The 21,693-nt window shown below is 54.0% G+C and overlaps 2 protein-coding genes across 2 annotated transcripts in view; one reads left to right on the top strand and one right to left on the bottom strand.

Moving 5' to 3' along the window:
* The first annotated feature begins 1,412 nt into the window (after positions 1-1,412).
* MYBPH (myosin binding protein H) lies at positions 1,413-11,014 on the top strand. The gene is made up of 11 exons (XM_082675628.1): positions 1,413-1,696; positions 1,804-1,938; positions 2,694-2,861; positions 5,252-5,340; positions 5,719-5,914; positions 6,097-6,236; positions 6,857-7,016; positions 8,254-8,390; positions 8,539-8,725; positions 9,055-9,105; positions 9,658-11,014. Exons 1-10 carry the CDS (start codon positions 1,495-1,497, stop codon positions 9,069-9,071), a joined length of 1,431 nt encoding a protein of 476 aa, XP_082531754.1. The 5' UTR covers positions 1,413-1,494; the 3' UTR covers positions 9,072-9,105; positions 9,658-11,014.
* A 145-nt stretch (positions 11,015-11,159) lies between these two features.
* Positions 11,160-21,693, bottom strand: part of ADORA1 (adenosine A1 receptor) — a gene marked incomplete at its 5' end in the record, with an annotated part of 32,258 nt that continues 21,724 nt past the window's right edge. Inside the window, one exon of the mRNA XM_082654320.1 lies at positions 11,160-12,261. Within this exon, the coding sequence (XP_082510446.1) occupies positions 11,622-12,261 (640 nt within the window). The 3' untranslated portion in view covers positions 11,160-11,621. The remainder of the gene's footprint in view (positions 12,262-21,693) is intronic.

The raw sequence follows: 21,693 nt of genomic DNA, 5'->3' as shown, positions 1-21,693 counted from the left end.
AAATGAGACCTCATTAGTGCCCCTGAAACTCCACAGTCACATACCTCCCTGTCCCTCTGCCCAGAGGCAGGCACTGTCCTGACCTTCCCTGCCTTCTTTTGTGGTCTCACCCGCTAGAGACACCCCTTGAAGAAGAGAGCTGGTGCTCCCCGTGCCTGAATTGAACATGAAAGGTGTCTCATCGCTCTCTGTGCCTGGCTCCTTTGCTCCCCGTTATGTCTGTTAGATCAACCATGTAGCTGAAGTTTGCTCATTTTATATTCCAGTTTTGGTTTAGAGGAGCACACACACGTCACAGTTAGTTAGGCATCCCCTGCTGAGGGAGAGCTGTGTTCTCCAGATTTGGTGTTACAAACAATGCTGCTGTGAATGTTTGCATGCATGTCTCCTGGGGCACAGGTGTGAGACTTTCTGGGGGTGTAACTGCTGGGTCATAGAATTTGCACATTTTCAATCTGACTAGATACTGTCTCACTTTTTCCAAAGAGATTGCTCCCATCTACACTCCCACCAGCAATGAGAGTTCTTGTTACTTCCCCTCCTCCCTGACACATGTTATTTTCAGGCTTATTAAATCATTCCCAATCTTACTGTTTTATTGGATGAATGACTCAATGACTAGGAATTTGGGTGTACCTGCCTCATTTCCCCGTGGCATGCAGATGTCCTGCTTCGAAGAATACAAGTCTCAGAGTGCTGTCCTCCTCCAAGGTCTCTTCCAGACCTGTCTTATGAATTGATTTTACCCCCAAGGGCTAGGGGACTGTCATAGTGTTCTCTGTAACAGATGGGGAAACTGAGGTCCAGAGCAGGGATTGGAGAGGCTGGGTAACCAGGGGCCTTAGACTCCCTTCCTGGGGTCCCATTGCTAGAAGACCTTCCTCCAATCAGGCCCACCTTGGGCATCCCAATTCCCTCCCTCTCTAGGCCCTCAACCTCAGGGAATGTGAGGACCAGGGGAGTGTGGGACCCTAGGGACAAAGCTGGGAGTGCTCCCAAGAGAAGGCTGTTTCCAGGCTGTCTGGAACCCCAGCACCCAAGCTGAGAAGCCCTGGGCACAAGTGGTCCCCCAGAGGCCAAACACACAGAGCCTGATCTGGGTTCGTTCTCCAGATGGAAGCTCTCGTTCCCATTGCCCTGACCCCTGGCGCAGGCTCCTGGCAATGTCCCATCTCACCGATCTGTACCCTCCTCCCATCTGGGCACCAGAACCCTGCCTGCTGAGATCCAGTCGGGGTGATGGACGAGGTCGTGCACTCCTCAAGGGACCCTTGCAGTCCTCCGCCAGAGCTATTCCTGGCTTCAGCGCCTCCCCACGCACCCCCCCAGTCCCCCTGCCTGACCTGACCCCACAGCTGGGAATCATTTGCCTGGGGGTGGGGCAGCCCCCTGACTATATAAGCCTGGACCTGGGTGTCCCAGGCACCCTGGAAGCACAGACCCTCCAGTGCTACTACCTGCGCCCTCCAGCCCGACCCTCCAGCAATCCTTGCAATGACAGGAAAAGCCACCCGGGAAGCCCTTGCCTGTGGTCCGGAGGAGACTGCCTCTGAGTCTGCAAATGTGCCCACCACAGAGCCCTCTGGAGAAATGGCGGCACCGAAGTCTACCGGGGAAGAGCAGGCTCCCAAACCACAGGAGCCTGCCCCTCAGGCACCTGCCCCCGCAGCCTCTAAACCCGCACTTCCAAGTGAAGGTGACAAGAGGCGGGGCAGGTGGAGGAGGGAGGCAGCCTTGGCAGAGAGTGGTGCGGGGAGAGCTTTTGGCTACGAACCTCTTTATCTCCCCCTGCTTCTCCCTCAGATGTCCCCAGTGCCCCGCTGCTGCTGGCTGTGGAGGACGTGAGTGACAGCTCGGTGACTGTGAGCTGGGAACCCCCGGAGAGGCTAGGGAAGCTGGGGCTCCAGGGCTATGTTCTGGAACTCCGCCGAGAGGGAGGTGAGCTATGGGCTAAGCCCTGCATACACCCAGGGGAGGTGGGCTTAGAGGGCAGCAGGGACAAGCCCCCAGACTCTGCAGTTGGGTCAGTCCAAGGGGAGATACAGAAAGAGGGAGAGGAAGCAGTCCGCTCAGGCCACTCACACACAGCTTCTTGCTCCACCAACGCACCTCTGAAAGCAGGAGGATGTCCAAACGGCCTTAGGAGGCCCCCTGTCCTCCAGCTCCAGGAAGCCTCTGAGTAACAAAGATAAAAGGGTAGGTGACAGTGGGGCACTCCTCTGTGAGAATGAAGGAGGTGCTAAGTCTCAGAGGACCCTGCTTGGGGAGGGCAAGCAGGAGGTGGAGAGCAAAAGAAGCTGAGGGGGAGGGTAAGTTGTAAGAGAGAGTGAGGAGAAATAGGGGACGGGCGGCTCTGGCCAAATTCCTCATGCCAGCATCCTGTTATCCACCTCCATGGCAGTCAAGTTCTTCATACGTGTGGCTGCCTTTGCCCCTACCTTGCTGTGTGATTTGGCAAATGTGCCCAACCCTCTCTGGGCTCCGGGCAAACCCATCTCTGGCCACCACTCAAGGGTTCTAACGTCAGGTGTCTTTGATGCCATTTGACAACAAGAAGTCAAGGAAGCAAAGGGAAAATAAGTCCCAGAAAGGGAGGTCAGCTTCCTCAGATCATCAGCGAGAAGGGAAGCCCCGCTGAGAAGGGTGCCCACAGCCATGGAGCCAGGGCCTTGCACTCTCTTCATTTCTCTCAGCCTTGGAGTGGGTGCCTGTGAATTCCCGGCCCATGATGGTGACCCAGCAGACCGTGCGGAACCTGGCTCTAGGTGACAAGTTCTTCATACGTGTGGCTGCAGTGAGCTCTGCAGGGGCTGGCCCACCAGCTGTGCTGGACCAGCCTGTCCACATCCAAGAGATCATTGGTAAATCCTGCTCCCCAGCCCTTCCCAGGCACCTTATCTAATGGATGGAGAAACTGAGGCCAATGGATAGAGTGAACAGGGCAGTCATTTCCCCCCATCCCACACTCACGTGCACAAGCCACCTGCTATCGCCATTCTGCCTTAAGAAAGTCCCAGGTTCCTCAGCAGCAAGGGGCCTCTAGAGGTCAAAGAGGCCATTTCCCTGAATGGCCCAGCCCCCAAGCTTCCTGACCTCCAGAAGTGAGAGCTCAAGCTCCCCAGGTCACCTGCCTCAGAGTCCCAATGCTTAGAGTCATTTCATTCTTCCTACCTAATCTTAATTCCTTCAGCGGCCATGGAAGCTCATTTTCTGCTCATTTCATATGGCCTGGGTTCCAGATAGGAGTCTTTGCTTGCCTCTTGCTGCACCATGTCCCTAGTGGGAAGAAGATTAACGCCCTACAATAGGCCGGTGAAGGTTTCTCCATCCCCAGAGGCCAGTGCTGCCCTGGGAACCTGGGAGGCCAGCTGCTGTCCCCTTGCTAAGATTTCTATTTGTAGAGTGCATTAGCCTCAAGCCCTCCCAGGACCGATCAGGTTTCAGTCTGTTAATGGCAGTGAGTCACTTGGTCTGATCCAAGGTTTCTGGGGACAGCCCAGAGCCCCAGGGTGACAAGAGACATAAGCCAGCAGGTGGCCTGAGGCCTTTTCCACCTTTCTCCTTGTTCCCCCCTCCTCATCTTGACCCCATAATTCTGGGCAAGGCCTCCAGACAGGGGGTTTCATGGCCACAGAAGGAGGTCAAGTTTGGATTCAAGGAAATACTTTTCAACTCTAAGGCCTGAGAGATGTGGGCACCAGGGGGTTGGGAGTGTAGAACTGTAGACTGGCACGGCTTGTCCATCCAAGCCAAGCAGGTCCAAAGGCACCCAGGACTCCCTTGAGGTCACCTAGCCTATTAGTGGCAGTCCCAGAACCTGACTCCCACACAGGCCAGTTCATGTCTTACCAGGCAGCAGGGACTCTTTTTCTGGTTTTCAAAACCAGAGGCCTTTCCCCTCCTTTGAGTCTTGGTGAGACATGGTGCCACCTGGCAGCTTAATATGGACTCACCGATTCTAACCTGGGAGTGCCAGGAAGCCCTCCTTTTTGGGGAGTGGGGTTGGTGGGCATCCTGGACCTTTTCTGAGGGCCCAGGGATCTCAGACTCTGAGAGCCTGCAGGGGCCAGGGTCCTCTACTTCCAGGCCGAACACTGGAGGAGTCCGCTAGACTCAGCGCCCTCTACTCCATTAAAATTCCTCTGGCAGGAGAGAAGGGGATTTCCTGGAGAGAAGAGGGGAGAAGGCTGTGAATAAACAGGGAGCAGCCAGCCAGGCCCCCCTCATGGGCAGAGCAGGGTGGGGACCCTGTCCAGAGTCCTCAGCTGCTCAGCTGTCCCTCCTCAGCCACCTGGAGCTGCCAAGCATTCCTGGCCCCCTGCAGCTGCCCCTGGAACATTCCACGCCTGATGCTCCCAGGGCCAAGTGCCTGCACAGCTAATCCTCAGAGACACCGTGTTCCTTCTGTCTCCTCCCTCTCTGCCCTGCATGCCACTGACCAACTGCTGCCACCTGTTTGCCACTGAGGAGCCTCAGCTACCAGCACCCCTGCTCCCGCCCAGGGGGAGAGTGGCAGGGGCTGTTGCAGCTTCCCTTGGAATGCCCGACAGTTTCAGCAGTTGCACCTGATTAGGTGATAGGAAGGTGGTTCTCTACCGTAGCATGGGGCTGAAGTAAAGTGTCTGGAAGGACTCCCCCACCGCAGACTGAAAGGTAGTGGCAGGAGTAAGAGAGAAGGAAGGGGGTAGGTCTGCTCTGGCTTCATTTAAAAAGGGAAAGATCCCAGTCCTCCCATATGGCTTGGAGACAGAGCAGTAGGCAAATGGGTCTCACAGGGGCTTCTCTGAAGGCCTGAGCTGTTCACAGCAGAAGGGCAGAGGGACTGGGAAGACAGTGTCGCCACCCTTCCAGGGAATGCAGGCCCACAGGCGCAGCACACGCTGCCCACCAGGGGGAGCCAGGGAGCCAGCTGGGGCCCATCTGGAGCCCAGGAATACCAGAGCTGCAGGGCAAATCCCAGCCTGGCAGGGTCAGGGCACCTAGGGAGTGCCCCGGATGCCTACCAGTTCACACCGTGGAGGCCCTGCCCTCCTGGAACCTCCTGGCTCGCAAGTCCCCAAGGGCCTCAGAGGATTTTGGTCCCTGGATCCGGGGAGTGAGCTTTGCCCTGTCCACAGGGAGGCAGCCTCAGAGCACACTCAGACCTCCTGCCCAGCCAGCAGCCTTCTCCAGTTGTCCCCTGCCCCTGCCACAGAAGCCTCCGATCAGCAGCCCCGTGCTGTGCTAAGCCTCGCCTCTCGCTTTAATGCAGAGGCCCCCAAGATCCGCGTTCCCCGCCACCTTCGTCAGACCTATGTCCGTCAGGTGGGAGAGATGATTAACCTGCAAATCCCCTTCCAGGTGAGTATGCCTCCTGCCCAGGATAAGAGCTTGGGTGAAATAAGGGCCCCCGCGTGAGGTGTATTAGAGGAGCCCAGGAAATGTCAGGATCCCCGTGGAGGTCTGCCTGAGACCCACCCACCAAGATGGCCTCATCCTCCCTCTGTTGTATACGTGACTCAGTTGTGATTCTCCAGCCGGTGAACAGGACAGGTGGCCCCGGGGCTGGCGGGACATCCAGAGAATGAGGCTCTAGGCAGCACCTGTGGCTCTAGCCTCTGCTGCCCCTGCTCAGAAGGGCCAATGGGGCCAGCTCCCCTGGCACAGGGAGCCCTGGAGCTGAGTGGGTGTGGGGTGCTGGCGCCTTGTGCGCTCACCTTGAGGGCTCCTCCCTCCCAGGGGAATCCCAAGCCTCAGGCCTCGTGGACCCACAACGGTCACGCCCTGGACAGCCAGCGGGTGAATGTGCGCACCGGGGACCAGGACTCCATCCTCTTCATCCGCTCAGCCCAGCGCTCCGACTCAGGCTGCTATGAGCTCACGGTACAGCTGGAAGGCCTGGAGGCCAAGGCAGCCATCGACATCCTGGTGATCGGTATGGGGCCAGGGGAGGCAGGGCTGACTTGCTGGGGACCCAGAGACCTCACCTCCTGCCCCAGAACTGATGGCCAATGGGGTCAGGCCAAGAGAGAGTGATAAGAGCCAGATCTTGGGTGGGGGGATTTTGCAGCAAACCCAACCCTCCCCGTCACTCTCTCTCACACTCTGGTCCTACAGATAAACCTGGATCCCCCAGCAGCATCAGGCTACTGGATGTCTGGGGCTGCAACGCTGCCCTCGAGTGGACACCACCCCAGGACACAGGCAACACAGAGATCCTGGGCTACACAGTGCAGAAGGCAGACAAAAAGACAGGGGTGAGGCCCGCTGGAGCAGAGTAAGGGGAGGAGGAAGGTCTGACTGGGGCTGGGTTTGTGGGGGAAGAAGTGGCCTAGGTGTCTTGGAAGGCCTGTCCACTAAGAGTCCACGGACTGAAGAGCTCTGGTCTGCCTACCACTAACCTGACTCCCTGTGTGGCTCTTGGCAAATCTCTTTCATCTCTGGGTTTCAGTTTCCTCCTGAAGACTGCAAGGGTGGCTCTCGGAGGCCCTTCAAGCTCTAGAGCAGTGCTTCAGGAAATGTAATGTGCATATGAATCACCTGGGAATCTTGCTAAAACGCAGATCATAAGTCAGTGGGTCTGGGGTGGGGACTGAGATCCTGAACTTCTATGAAGTTCTCAGGTGATTCTTACTTTGCAGGACCTCGGGCCACACTTTGACCAGTAAAGTTCTAGAATTCTCTGAAGACCCCAGCAAGGTCACATTCTCCCAGGGGTTCCTTCTCCCAATTTAAAGTCCCTCAGACCCAAAGCTGGATGTTTCAGCCTCCCAGGGCTGGGGCGTGGAACAAGCCCCTCTGAGGCAGAGGCCACAGGGGGAGCAGGGAGGGGTAGGGCAGGGGGGAGATGAGGATGACAGGCCCAGGGTCCTTGCAGCAATGGTTCACAGTGCTGGAGCGCTACCACCCGACCACCTGCACTATCTCAGACCTCATCGTGGGTAACTCTTACTCCTTCCGAGTCTTCTCGGAAAACCGGTGTGGACTCAGTGCCTCGGCGGCCGTCACCAAGGAGCTCGCCCACATCCAGAAGACAGGTGGGTCTGGGTCCAAGCCCGGAAACCAAGCTAGGCCTTGCCATGCTGACCCTTCTCCCTGTCTCTGACGTTTCCTTGGTGTGTCAGCACCCCTCCCTGTGTGCTTCTCATGGGTGCCCACTTGCCAGAGCTTTTGCTGCCCTCTCCACACCCACTCCACAGCTACCCCCACACACACATTCACACCGTGTGACTGTAAAGAAATGGACATAGTTGATTGATTGTAACAAACACATCAGAGCAAACCCATGCAAATGAGGAGCACCCCTTGGGAGGCTGTGCACTTATTCTAAAGATGCTGTATGGCTGCCAACATCATAGCAGTCATTGGGTCGCCTGTGCAGTGTCCCAAGGGAGCTACTGTGAAGGGCAATGTGTGTGGATAGGTAGACTGGTGAGTTTGCTAAAAGCAAACTCCCGACCCTAATATAACACCACATAGATGGACAAGAGAGATATGGGTATTTACTGTCTCTATACAGGCACATGGCCCTCTTGCGTCAAATGTGAAATTCCAAGCCCTTTCTCCCTGTCCCGCTATGTTCTCCAAGGCCCTCCCCCGTACAGTCTGTGCGGGCTGCAGAAAGCACACATTAGCCTGGACTGCACAGAATTAGGAAGAAATTTTCATTTAAAAGAAGAAAGCCAGTCAAGTCTCCAAAGACAAACAGAAATGAAATGTAGAATCCCTGGGTTTTTAGTCTCCACCCTCAGCCAGGATCATCTCATCTGTTTGGTTTTGCTGCCCACTCCCCTCTCTCCTCCCCTCTGTGACTCACCCAGCTGTCGTTCCGGCTTTCCTCTGCCTCTTTGAGACGTTCTGCCTCTAAGCTCCGGCATGTTGGCTGTGCCTGGCTTCCCAAAGACCCCAGGAGCCTAGGGTCCTGCCATGGGGCTCCAGATGAGGAGGCAGGGGTGAAATGGATTGTCTCCCGCCCTTAATTTTCCTCCAGACCGCCAGCTCTCTGCTCAGAGAGCCATAGTCATCATGTGACCTTCCATCCCGTAAGCCGCAAACTCACTACGTGATATTGGGCAAGTCCCTCATCTATGGAGGGTCTTAGTTTTCCATCTGTCAACTGGGGATGACAAATTTATCCTTGCAAAGGAATGCTGTGTAGATTAAATGGCATACTGAAGTGTAAGCTGTAGTGATTTTAAGAAAATGGATGAAGTCAGTCTTAAGAGGTCTCCTCCTGTAACCTCAAATTCACCCTACTTTCTCCCTCCAAACCAGATATTGTTGCCAAACCTAAAAGTTTTGTTGAGCGAGACTTCTCAGAAGCCCCCTCGTTCACCCAGCCCCTGGCTGACCACACCTCCACCCCTGGCTACAGCACGCAGCTCTTCTGCAGTGTCCGAGCGTCACCCAAGGTGAGGGGCAGGGCCCTGCTGTGCCTTGGGCAGGGGCACCGGGGTTGAAGACTCTTCCCAGGCATCTTTCCCTAAGTGGAGGATGGCCTTCGAGAGCCTCGTCCTGGCCCACAAACTTCCCAGCTCTCCTCTGACCTTGCTTCCCCAGCCCAGGATCATCTGGATGAAAAACAAGATGGACATCCAGGGTGATCCCAAATACCGCGCCCTCTCTGAGCAAGGTGTCTGCACCCTGGAGATCCGGAAACCCAGCCCCTTCGATTCCGGGGTCTACACCTGCAAGGCCATCAATGTGCTGGGGGAGGCATCTGTGGACTGCCGGCTGGAGGTCAAAGGTGAGGACTTGAGAGGGGTCACTCCTTAGGAACCCTCCAATGGATGGGAGACCAGGAGAAGCCACCTCTTCTCCTGCTGGACTAGACGAGGCTGAGCGCTGAAAATCAAGGCAAGACAGGGGTAGTGAAAATCGAGGTCAGGCTGTCAGAAGGACTTTCTAAGAGGGAGGATGGCTTAATGTGGGTAAAGGAGGTGGTAGAGTCTGCCTCGTAGACAGATGGATCACTGGGGTGAGGGCATGAGACTCACTCACCCCCCCTCACCCCCCACTCGGGTCCCCAGCAGACACCCCCCCCTCCCTGAGCTCTAACCTTCAGATCTCTCCCAGCCTCAGCCACACACTGAAGAGCCACTGGTGGAGGCTGTGATGAGCAGGAAGGTAAGTGGCTGCATGCACTCCCTCCGCTGCCTCTGGGGGTGGAGGCCAGGAGCAGGGGTGGGAGTGAGAAGGGAAGGGGGCAGCCAGCTCTGAGTGCAAATCTGCAGTCACAGGCAACGAACACGCACAGTCCTGGGGGTGCTCCACAGACGCTGCAGGGCAGGGTGCTGCTGGCGAGGCCTGGAAGGGATGGGCATTCAGTGGAAGGGATTCAGTGGATGGTCAGAGGACAGGATCTAGTCCTGGCTCTGAAAGACCTTAGGCCAGGGCCTTCCCTTGGACCTGTTTCCTCAGTCAGAGAAGTAGGGGCAACATCCTTGCCCTGACTGCCCTCCCCAGGTGGTTCTGAGGCCCTGGACTAGTGAGGATGTATCCTGGAGCTGCAGTGGGCAGAGCTGAGACCTGGGCTTTGGGCCCAAGGGCCTAAGGGGAAGGAGGCCTGGGAAAGGAAGAGGGGTACTGCTTCGCCCTCCCCATATCACCCCTTCAGCAGGGCACGTATAGCCCAGCTCTGCCTAACAGCAGGGGCTCATAAAACATGTTCTCTGCTAGGTGCTGCAGGCCTGAGGGTTCAGGGCAGCCAGACCCAGAATCAAGCTCCACGGAGGCCAGAGGTCCCCATCTCCATAGTGATGACTGATGGCTTTGCTCCTTGGTACCTGCCTAGCAGGCCCCAGGCCAGGCTTCCTGGATACAAGGGGCCCTGGAAAGTGCAGAGACTGGAGCGCTCCTGCAGGGAGCTGTACACTGGGCGAGAAGCACTTGAATAAAGGTGTGTGGTGATACAGTGCAGGGGCCTCTGTGACAATGAGCATCATCACGATGGGGGCGGCACTGCGTCACCACGAGGGGGCTGTTGAATGTGTCACCATGAGGGGGTCTCCACCTCTGACACCATGAGGAAGGTGCCCGTGGGAGGGGGCTCGCGGTGTCATGGGGCTTTTCCAGATATGAGATTTTTTAGGATCTCATTTCACATGCAGCGTTTGCTACCCTAAGAGGATAACTATAGGAACAGACACACCCTTCTTTGGAACCCTCCTTGCTCCAAATGCCTCCCAGTGCCCCCTCTCTTCACCTCTCCCTATCCCCCACCATTGCTTTTTCTCTGTTGAGGTTGTTTGTTGCCCTCAGACGGTGGTGGGGTACGTTCTCCATGAGGGTTCACAGTCTTTTATTAGTCAAGTGGCCCACCCTGGGAGCCAGGGGATATCCCACCTCTGAGAGAGGGGAGGGCCTGGAATCATGTCTGGAGTTGCTATTCACACTTAGAACCTGGCCCCTCATTCTTCTGTATAAGGAGCTTTGGGCTTGGCCAGGAGTAGACCCTTCCCCAAGGGTTTAGGCTAAAGGCCTAGACTCTGCAACAGAGCCTCAAAGCCCATGAACACTGTGCTAAGTGTCAGGGGTACTGAGGGTACCTAAATTCTGGTAAGACCTTCCTGCCCATACACCCAGGAGGGTAGTCTCCTCTGGCCTGACCACCCTGTCACACTTCATCCCAGCATGACCACAGCAGCCCACTTTCCCTTCTTCATCCGCTCCCCAGGCAGGCAGAATGCTCCCAAGAGCTGGCATGTCTGGGGCTCTCCTCTCCATCTGGCTCAGAAGCAACAGAGATGGGTGTCACCTAGGAGGGCACATGCCCATCACCGAGAGCTGGTGGCCCAGAGGACAGGCAGTTACACTCCAAGTCTCCTACTTGGGAGGCTCAAGGCAAGAATGAGGGCTCAACACTGTCTCCCAGTGGCTGTTTGAGGCCCACACCTACCATTCCACATTAGCTCCAGAGAGCTCGGAGCCCCCACTCAGGTCCAAGGGCTAGTGGAGAATAAAGCAAATACTGGAAATTATTTCTGGACTCGTTCTTTCAGCCTCTCCCAAGTATAACCCTGGGATCCCCAGGGCAAAGAGAGCAGGCACCCTGGCATGTAGCATGGCCAGGAACACAGGGTTCTGGGAGGTGGGGACTGAGGCTCCTTGCTTCCTGCCTGTCAGTGGCTCTGGCCACCTTCTGCTACAGAACAGGAGAGAAAACAAGGCCAGGACATCTAGTTTCTCCCCTTCCCTCCATCTTGGCGGGGATATTCTCCTCTCCTTACACTTGGTCCCAGGGCTGCACCACTACCACCTAAGACAAGCAGACTCCCCTCCCTTCCCGCCACGGGAGCTGAGCTTGCCCTCCTGGCCCACATGGCCCCATGGCAGTCTCAGTGTCCCCAAGCCCCACTCAGCCTGATGTGCTGGGCTGCCTGTGGGTTGGTCAGGCAGGTGGGGAGGGTTAGGGTTAGGGTTAGGGTGCTGCCCCCACTTTCCTCGTCCCCTCAGGTTACCTCGTTCTTTCCCCATGGACTGCCCTCCCAAAACTCCTCCAGGACCTCGAGGTGCAGGGCACTCACAGCCCAAAGGCCAGTAGGGAAGAGTCAGGGAGACAAGGGAGACGAGCAGGACAGCAGGGAGGTGAGTACTGGGCTGAGATGCCCCAGATGTGCGCAGCTGGGGGCAGGAGGTGGAGTCTAGTCATCGGGCCTCTCTTCTGGAGGATCCTCATTGATGGGGGGTGCAGGTTGGCAGCGGAAGTGGTCGTTCCAAATCTTAAGGAAGGTAACCCGAAACTTCTGGATGCGGAAGGCATAGACGATGGGATTCATGGCCGAGTTACCATGTGTGAGGAAGATGGCGATGTACATGAGGAGCCTCGGCTTATGGCAGGAAGGGCAGAAGAGGGTGATGCAGTTAAGGATGTGTAGGGGCAGCCAGCTGAGAGCAAAGAGGAAGAGGATGAGGGCCAGCGACTTGGCGATCTTCAGCTCCTTCCCATAGTACTTCTGCGGGTCGCCAGAGGATGCCGACACCTTCCTGTTGAGCTGCTTGCGGATCAGGTAGAAGACCTCCAGGTAGATGAAGACCATGAGCAGCAGTGGGGGCAGCACCCAGACAAAGAAGTTGAAGTAGACCATGTACTCCATGCTGATCACCTTCTCAAACTGACACTTGATCACGGGCTCACCTACACTGCCATTGGCCACCCAGGCCCGCTCCACCGCACTCAGGTTGTTCCAGCCGAACATAGGTGTCAAGCCCACCACAAAGGAGAGAATCCAGCAGCCAACGATGGCCACCACAGCCCTTCGGGGAGTCACCACTGTCTTGTACCTGGGGGAGAGGAGGGCAGAGTGTGAGGCCCCCTCCTCAGTTCACCCGGCCCCGGGGGTCTCTATAACTGATTCAGGGCCCAGCCAGGGCCCAGTGAGTGGGGAGGTGCATGTCTTTGGCTAGAGGGTCAAGTCTTTGGGATCTAAAATTTAGGCCAGAACTTGCGATGCACTGGTTCATGTCTACTGCTGAGGGTGGGAAAAAACAGAGAAGAAAATAACAAATGAATTCCTTTAGGAGTTTCACTAAAATTACCAAAGTAAAAATTGCTCACATGTGCTTGGCACACCCCCACTGGTGACCTTATCATTGCTTCATGACAGTTCCCATGGGGTAGAAAAGCACCAGCAGAATGAATGCCCATTTGACAGCTGAGAAGACTGAGGTTCAGAGTAGCCACGTGTTCTGCCCGAGACCACATGGAGGGTGGCAGCGCTGTCCTGTGCTTCCTAACTGACCACAACGACAAGGTGATTGACAAACCACCCCTCCCCTTGGGCCAGCTGACACACTATCATAAAAAGCCTTCCCACACCCCCTCCTTTCGGCTGCGTCCCATCTCTGCCAGTGCCCCCATCTCCCACCTCCATCCTTACCTCGCCTCCCCTTTCAGTCATGTACAGTACTTATCTCCTGAAGGGCTGATCTCAAGAACCAGCTCTCCACCCCCAAGCTAATTGGGAATTATTCTCAGGAAAGAAAACTGATGTTCACTGAGGACTGCACGCAAGGGACTCCCATTTATGCATGCATGCATGGGTGTCTTCATTCATTTTTGCGTGCTTTCTGTGCCATTGGTCTCTGTGCTAGGAGTAAGATAAAGAATCCCTACCTCTATGCAGCTCACATTTTGGGTGAAGAAATAGATAACACAAAAGTAAGGAAATAAATAAACAAGACAGCTAGAGGTTGTGATATGTCCTTTGAAGGAAATAAGCAGGACGATGTCAAGGGGCAGAGCTACCAAGCTTTTTCATGCCATGACATACACAGATGATGAAAACATTTGGATGACACAGAAAATGGATGAGGCTGCCCATGGGCCGTGACTCTTCCCCCACCCCTGCCCCCAGGGTTGAGGGGATGCCCCTCCGAGGGGGCCTCCCCACTTCCCTTTAAACCAATCCAGCCAGCAGCCAGCATGTCCTCTGCCCACGCACTGGCCTTGGAGCTAGCGCCAAGGGCTGGGGCCCGCCCAGCTCTGTGCTGAGGAGCTGGCTCAGCCGGCAGCTTGCCCAGTTGTTATTTTCCAATGTAGCTTCTGGGATGGAGGGAGTCCCCTCCTGAGCATGTGAACAGCTACTGAGACCCACAGGTGTGGAGGCGGAGGCCTCCCTCTGACTCCGTTTTCTTCTGTCCCGTGCCTGTGGAATCTGCGGCATTCTCCTTCACAGCAATGATTCTTCAGGTCCCTCTCACCCTGGACCAAAACCCACTGCTCCTTGAAGGCTTTACAAGAGTGGGAAGGGGAACGATGTGAGGGATGGGAGAAATTGGACCCCACCCCCATTCCATGTAGAAAGCAAGCACTAGATAAGCAACCTCATTTCTAATCTCATCATTCCAGTGGGGAGACTGAGGCCCCTAGATGACTCCAACACCTTCAGTGTGGTGCCCCATCCCCTACTCTGTAATCATAGGGTCCTTTTGTGTCCCCAAAGCTCCAAGGGGCCTTGAAATCTGGCCAGTTTGCTTCTGCCTTCCTGAAGTTTTCTTAGGTCTAATCCTTGCTCTCTTGCTGTAACTAAAGCCTATTTCCACCTCTTGAATCCCCAGCAGGAAAGCCAGCCTGGTGCATACTTTGGAGTCAGAGAGATCCATATCTGGGCCCCAGGTCTGCAACTTACTAGGTCAGTTCTTCCCCTGTAAAGTGAGACTGTGGGACCCACTTCAGATGAGCTAACATATGGGAAATGCCCTGTAAGCACGCCACCAACATTCCTGTGCCTGAGCTCCTAACCCTCCAAGCCCCTGAAAACACACGCACCGGAGAAACCCTGCTATCTCTAGATGCTCAGCAAACACAGCATAATGGCTCTGTAAACATCTGGCTCAAGGTTTGTTTCTGATGAGCTTAAAGTGCTTCCCACATGTCCTATAGTGAAAGAAGCTCCGGGCAAGTCCATGGGGTGAGACGAAAGGAGCGCAGGTCATTCTATCAAAAGATATGGGGAGGGGGAAGGGTAAGCTGTGACAAAGCGAGAGAGTGGCATGGACATATAGACACTACCAAACGTAAGGTAGATGGCTAGTGGGAAGCAGCCGCATAGCACAGGGAGATCAGCTCGGTGCTTTGAGACCAGCTAGAGGGGTGGGATAGGGAGGGTGGGAGGGAGGGAGAGGCAAGAGGGAAGAGATATGGGAACATATGTATATGTATAATTGATTCACTTTGTTATAAAGCAGAAACTAACACACCATTGTAAAGCAATTATAGTCCAATAAAGATGTAAAAAAATAAAAATAAAAATAAATAAATAAAAATAAAAAAAAAAAAGGCTAAGGTACTCTGCCACAGCTGTCACAGGCAGGGTGCAGGTCCCTGTGGTGAGCCGCCGCAGAGCCCAATGGAGCGGCAGCTGCGGAAGGAAGGATGTAGGCCAAGTACCCCCTATCAGAGCCCATCACAGCTATGATTTACGTCATATTGATCATTTACAAAGTCCTTTTACGTTCATGTCCCAGGTAATCCCCGTAACCACCCTGTGAGGTGAGTACAGCGCAAAATGGAATCCCCATTTTACAGATTAGGAACTCGAGGTCCAGAAATGGGCAACGACTTGCCCACATCTCCTGACTCCAAGACCAGCTCTCCTCAGGGCACCAGGCTGACTGTGGGTTGTTTAGATGTGGATGACTGGCAGATTGGGAACATTCCTTTCCTACAAGCTTTAAAATGGGAATGTCTAGACCCTATTCAAAGGTGGTACCACCCAGAGAAAGGGGGGTAGACAAAGTGACCTCTGGTATTGCCGTCCAGCCCGAGGACTAGGGGAGGGGGTATCTCGCCCAGGACCCACATTTGGGCAGTGATGACCCACCAAGAGAGGAGGTGAATTCTGACAGTGTCCCAGGTGACAGAGGAGGAGGTAACTTCTAGCTAGAGAGGTACCGCCTTTTCTCTTCCCCTCACCCTTCCCAACTGCCTGGAGCCCCGGGGGTTAAAGCTTTCCTAGGGCTCCTCCGGGCCAGGTCCCAGCAGACCCTGCAGCTTAGGGTATCAGTTCTCATCTGTTTTTCTTGCTATTTTCTCCATGGTGGGAAAGGGCTGGACCCAGGACCTTGGCTGAGGTAGGGCTGGCTCTCACAGGAAGGGCTGCCTCTCAGAGCTGGGAGAAAAACTTACCTCTCCCTACACGTGGGAAAGAGAAGCAGAGGCTGCAAGTCCTAGAGTGCACATGGGGTGGGGCGTGCTGAATGTGCCACAAACACTTGTCCCACCAAGTCATGGTCCAAGGCCTCATAACCCCCAACTTTATAGACAGCCCTGTGAGAGCTAGCCAGAGAGATGGCTGTCCTCAGGAGTGTGCAGTCTCAGACAGACAAAGGGGAAGCAACAGAATGGAGGCACTGGAACACCAAGTGGAGCCCTGTCCACAGGCAAGCAGGGCAGGCAGCTCCTTAAAGACGTTGTTGAAGAAACCAGGGAGAGCCCTGCCCGCTCCTGTAGCTCCCACACAGTGCCTAAAATTCCCCCATTGGTGAGATGTTCCTTTGGGTTAAGAATCGCCCTCTCTGTGTGTTATTTTTAAAGCCAAGATAACGCTGACTCCATAGTATGAATTACTTTATTTGTCAGTATCTTCTTATTGATGATGAGAAAAATGAAAAAACTGGGTACCTAGAGTAGTTGGGGTGGCAGAGACTCCAAGAGGAAAAGGGAGAGCTTAAGGAAAGAGGTGGACGAGTCTCCTGTTGCCAAGAGCTGGCCTAGCTGAACAGACAAGTTTTTCATAATATAGCTGCTGCAAGAATAAGTAAGTGTGGTTTAGAGGTCAAAGTTAGGGAAGGAGGGCTACAAATCCTGTACCCAAATAGGGCAAGGCAGAGGAAGCCTTTGCTACTTCCCTGGACACCTTGGCAGGGCTGCCAAAGGAGGGGAGGAGGTCCTGGAGGCTAAGGGAGGGGGGATGCTCAAAAATAATAGTTAACGGATTGACAGCAATAATAACAATGCTGATAGAAGCTAACATTTATTGACGCTTTTCACGTGCTGGCACCAACTTTATAGACAGCCCTGTGACTTAGGCATTATTATGATTATTATTCTCATTTTCTAATCGCAGTAACTGAGATTCAGATTATGAAACATGTCCAAGGTCACTCAGTGAGTAAGAGGTAGAGATGGAATTTCTAAGACTGAGATTTGTCCTAGTCCAAAGCCCATGAAGGACGCCAGCTCTGCCACTTTGGGAAGATGGAGGACAAGGGGGCTCAGAGGGTGGAGGTCCAGTACAGAAGAAGGGAGTCATGGTGGACCTCCCCTGCTTCAGGCAACCCCCTGGACTGGGCAGCTCTGAAGATGGCAGCAGGCCTGCCTGGGAGCCTCCCTCCTCCCTCCAAGTCCAACCTCTTTGTAGCCCTCAGACTGGTCTGTTCATGATCTGCTCAGCTGTTTAGTCGTCAGTGCTGGGGCAAGTAGGCAGCTGAGGCACCCTCCCTTTTCATTCATTAAACAGATATTCACGGAGGGCTCTTAGGTGCCCGGTTACAAGTGCCGGGTTCAGGAATATCGAAGAGAACAGGCTTTCAGGAAAGTAACATTCTAGAGGCAGGGGATAAACCAATAAACAGATTGTTTGAGACCTACCAAGTGAAATAAATAGGACACCCTGAGAGCGAGTGGCTGGGCATGGAGTGCCGCTGGCTTAGGTTGTGTACGTGCTCAGGACAGCCTCTCTGGGGAGGAGACACTGAGCAGAGAGGGACATGATCACCTAGGACAGCCAGGCATGAGGTACCAGCAGGCAAAGTCCTGAGGCCCGAGTGGCTCAGGGAGCAGAGCAGCTAGTCGGGGCTTCCGGAGAGTGAAGGCAAGGGCCAGGGCGGGGCCACCTGGGCTGGGCAGGTCACACGAAAGGTTCCAAGGTTTTATTCTTGTGCAGGGAAAGCCATTGTAAGCAAAGGAGTAATCTCCAATTTCTGTTTTTAAAAGATACTTCGGGCTGCCGTGTGGAGAGTGTGTTGTGTGCAGCAGGGGAAGCAAGAACACCGTGGGGAGAGCGTATTTCAGCCATCCAGGTAAGAGGCGAGGTGGTGAGCTCTCGTGGGTGGCAGTGGGGAGTGGGGAGGAGTGCCTGGCTGTCAGATGTGTTTGGGAACAGAGCCAACAGGACCTGTTGCTGAGTTTGGATGTCCAGGTGAGAGAATGCACCATCAGGATGACTCTCATGTTTTGATCCCGACCACTGAAGGGAGAGTGGGGCCATTCCCTGACCCTGACTCCTCCCTGGCCAGGGGCCCTTCCCCTACTCCCAGTCCTGTTGCACTCACTCAGGAAGTCCAGACCACACTGCCGGACACTTCTTTGTGTGCACCTCCCACCTGGGGCCTTTGCACTTCCTGCTCACCTCCCTGAGAGGGCTGGGGAGGCTCCTTCCCCCACATCCAGATCTCAGCTTAGATGTCACCTCCTCAGAGGAGATTCCCTGGCCACCCTGCAAAAGAAGCCCTTCACTCCATAGCCTTCTGCTGTTTTTAATTCTCTTGATAGAGCTTATCACTTCTTGACTCTCTGAATCCATTCACCTACCCCCCCCACAACTGCTTCCTCTCTCGTTTAGATATAGATATAAATATATAGGTGTTTAGGAATTTATTATCTGTTTCTCTCCAGTGGAATGTAACCCCATTAGGACAGAGATTCATTTTGCAAGTTCACCAACTGTGTTCCCAGTACCTAGAAAAGTACTCAATAATTATTTGTTGAATGAATGAGTAAATAGACGTAAAAATGGATACATGAGTCCATATATCCATTTATTCAATCATTTATGATTTATTCAATGACAAATACATTTTATTCAATGATAAATAAATAAATGATAAATAAAAATGATAAAGAAAATTATTCGATCATTCATGATTAATTGAGGACCTACCATGTGAGTACGTCAGGGAACCACAGATAAGGATTAAATGGTAGGTGCTCAATTAGAGACAGTCAGATTAGAAAGGCATAACTGAAGTCTCAGAAGCAATTACAGTGCCCTGGATGAAAAAAATCTTTCCCCTGTTCATTACCCACTGGGCTAGAAGCTGTGGGGATCTGCTGCTAAGTCAGATAACTACTGGTCCCCTGCTTAAGTCCTGTGACATAAGGTTGCTCTGATGAGGGCCCCTTATGAGAGGTATGAGTGAGTGCCACCAGGCCACCAGCCAGCCTCCAGCACATCTATGGCAGCCCTGAGCCCCAGCTCTGTACCTGCATACGGTGAGACCAGCAGAGGCTACCCCGGGCCAGAACTAGCCTCCCCAGAGTCTTCCAGAGGAGCAGCATTTCCAACTCAAGCTAAGCCCCAGCAGGAGCCATGAGCCTGCCTGAGCTCCCCATTGGTCCTTTGCTTCATGAAGAGGCCCCTTTCATAGGTGGGATCAAATCCAGTCGGAGGCCTGACTGCACAGAGGGGTGTCCTCTGTCTGCCTACAGCCTCACAGGAGGGCTCTTCCTGGACACCACTGGGGACTGACTTTTAAGCTGACTCTGAGAACGTGAACAATAAGCCTCCTCAGAACAGGAAAAGCTCAGAATGCCATCAGGTGGTGAACACACCAGGGGACCTAGGCAGGAAAGATGCATTTGACAGAGAAAAGAGAAGGGGGGCAGGCGGCACAGAGATCCGCAAAAACTCTCCTTGGTGGACCAAGAACTGACCAACGGGGGAAGGTGCTCAGAGAAGCTGCTCCGTCACTGTACAAACAAGACTGGAGTGGCTGGTCCTGAAGCTGTATGTCCTCAGCTTCCCCTCCTTTTCCTGCCCTGCTCTGAGTCACGGCGGAGGGCGGCTGACCCCTGCAGGCTGCATTTCCCAAGCTCCTGGGTCGCTGGGTTCATGGAAGGCATTGGAGTGCTGGAGGAAGGAGGTGGAAGGATATTTCCACCGCCCTCTCTCTGTCACAGATGGGTCTCAGGCAGCGGTTATATCTCTTCCTTGGCTCTACCTCCCACCAGCCAGGCCCCCTATGGTTTCAGCTTCCACTAGCCCCCTGTAGCCCCTGGGCTCCAGGACCACCTCCTTCCTTTGCCCTTCAGCCTAGGGGTAGCTTCCTGTTGTTGCTAATGTCTGAGTTACCTCACTGTCCCCTATTTGACTTCTTAGATGCTTCATCACCTGTGTGACCAATTCCTGGCATTAAAAGCCCTCAGCTGTAAACGCCTAAGCGATTTCTATGTTCCTGGTTAGATCCCAACGGTTCAGGAGTGAAGCTGGAGCAGGAAAAATTGAATGTAGTTATCACAAAGAACTCCCTCCTCGAGGGATGAGAGAACTGACCGGACGCTTAATAAATATGTGTTGACTCAAAAGAAGAGAGAGAGAATCCACAGGATGGGTTTGGAAAAGGCTAAACATGGCTCTGTTTGAAGGCTCTGTTTGAAGTGTCCTGTGAACTGCTGAGACCAGGGCAGGGTCCTCAGGCCTGGCTGTCCCTGTTTATTGTCACCAAGGCACTGGGCATGCGGCTGGGTAGGGGACCGGATCATGTCTGCATCTTTCTGCAATGGGCAGTTTGGATAGTCTGGGACTGAACCCTCCATCTTCCCTTCCCACTTTCTTGCCTTGTAAGAAGGAGCGATATTCCACAGCTCTGGTGACCTCCTTCCTTGCCTCCCTCCTTATCATTGATCTCAGCTAGTTGTAACTGGAAACTTGGATCTCAAGACCAGGGAAGTAAGGCTTTAGGACTATAAACCACTTCCTTCAGAGAAATTCTCCCTCTCAAAGGAAACAGGAAACCGGATACAATCAAAGGCACTGGGCACACTCCAGGGACCAAATATTTAATGGTAACATTCCCCGGGGGAGTCTGGATCAGGGACCCTGGGGAGGGACTTGGATGTCTGGGTCCTAATAATCCTGCCTTGAATCTTGCTTGCTTCGGGACCTGTGGCATCACCCACCAACTCTAAATATCAGTGTCACCAATCCCCAAAAGGGGGATCCATTGGACACCCTCAAGGCTAGTTTGCAGAACTATAGAGAGCGGGCCCAGACACTGAACTCCTTGAAAGAAGAGAGCTGGATAAATTAGTTAGGCTAGTAGCGTAATGGGCCTTGGAAATAACTCCTGGTCACGTTCTGAGGACAAACAACTCAACAGCCTGGTGGGAAAAACAATTATGTCTATGTATGTGACCCAGTAGCGTCCTCTATTCTGAACGTCCTCTATTCTCCCTGCTTCAGATTCAGAGCCCCTTCCTTGAATCTGGGAGTGAGCAGAAAAAACATAGCCCCTGACCTAAAGGAGTTCTCCATCTGATGGGGAAGGTATAGCCCCTGAACAGAGGGAATGCCCAGTCTGATGGGAGAGCAGCCCAGGCTAAATAAAACATATGAGGCCAAAGTTCCTGGCGTCAACCCCAAACTGAAAGGTGGCACAGGTAACTGACATTGCAAGTTCTACCTCAGGCCTGTGTGCCTCTGACAAAGCCCCTCTCCTCTCTGGTTGCATCCTCTCATCCTTACAAAGAGGCGTTGGGATTTGTCCAGTGCACCTGATCTAGAGGAGGCTGCAGGGGGTAGTGTAGGGAGGGAGGTTCTCAGGTTTGGGGAAGGCATATTTTCAAAGTATACTTGCCTACAATCCCCAACCCTTTCCCGCAGTCCGGGGCGTATCAGAATGTCCCCACACAGGCGATGGGAGGCCCAGGGACTGCACTTTGACACAATCCCCCAGGTAATTTTGAGATGCAGCCACCTCCTCCCCAGCCCCAGTCCTCTAACTCCTGAGACCAGTGCAGCCCCACATCCCAGTGACAGGGTGGTCTTCAGGGAGGAGGGTGTCTGACCTGAACTGTAAACTCAGGACAACTGGACCCAGACCTCAGCATTCCTGGCCATTTCCTGCTCTGAGATTTGATTCTCTCCAGCTCTTGGGGTAAGGCCAGGATGGTGAAAATACCAAGGGCAAATTACCCCACCTGCTGTGGGAGACTTTCTGACTCATTTGGCAGTATGGAAAAAAATTTTCCTGTCTGCATATGTATTTAATGACCTACGAGTGGCTGGCGCAGTGAGGCCTTACTGGGATGACCACTGTAGTAAAGGGGGCCAAATTTCTTTTCCAACCAAGTGGAAAGACCTGACATTATAGGAAAAGGGAGCTGATTGAATCATTCCCCAGCAGCCTCTCTGGTCTTTGCAGACAGTGGTCACTTTTAAGAGGTGGCAGGGAATCCCGCAGCCTGGCTGGCACATCAAGAGGGTGAGGGCA

This window comes from Grampus griseus (genome assembly GCF_964374135.1).
Source record: "Grampus griseus genome assembly, chromosome: 1".
NCBI classification, from domain to species: domain Eukaryota; kingdom Metazoa; phylum Chordata; class Mammalia; order Artiodactyla; family Delphinidae; genus Grampus; species Grampus griseus.
Note: the sequence above shows the minus strand (reverse complement) of the source record. Positions and strands in the feature narration are given on the sequence as shown.

Coding starts and splice junctions, on each gene's coding strand:
- MYBPH (XM_082675628.1), top strand. CDS start 1,495: ATGACAGGAAAAGCCACCCGGGAAGCCCTTGCCTGTGGTCCGGAGGAG. Junction 5,915..6,096: donor CATCGACATCCTGGTGATCG/GTATGGGGCCAG, acceptor CTGGTCCTACAG/ATAAACCTGGATCCCCCAGC. Junction 8,391..8,538: donor GTGTCCGAGCGTCACCCAAG/GTGAGGGGCAGG, acceptor TTGCTTCCCCAG/CCCAGGATCATCTGGATGAA.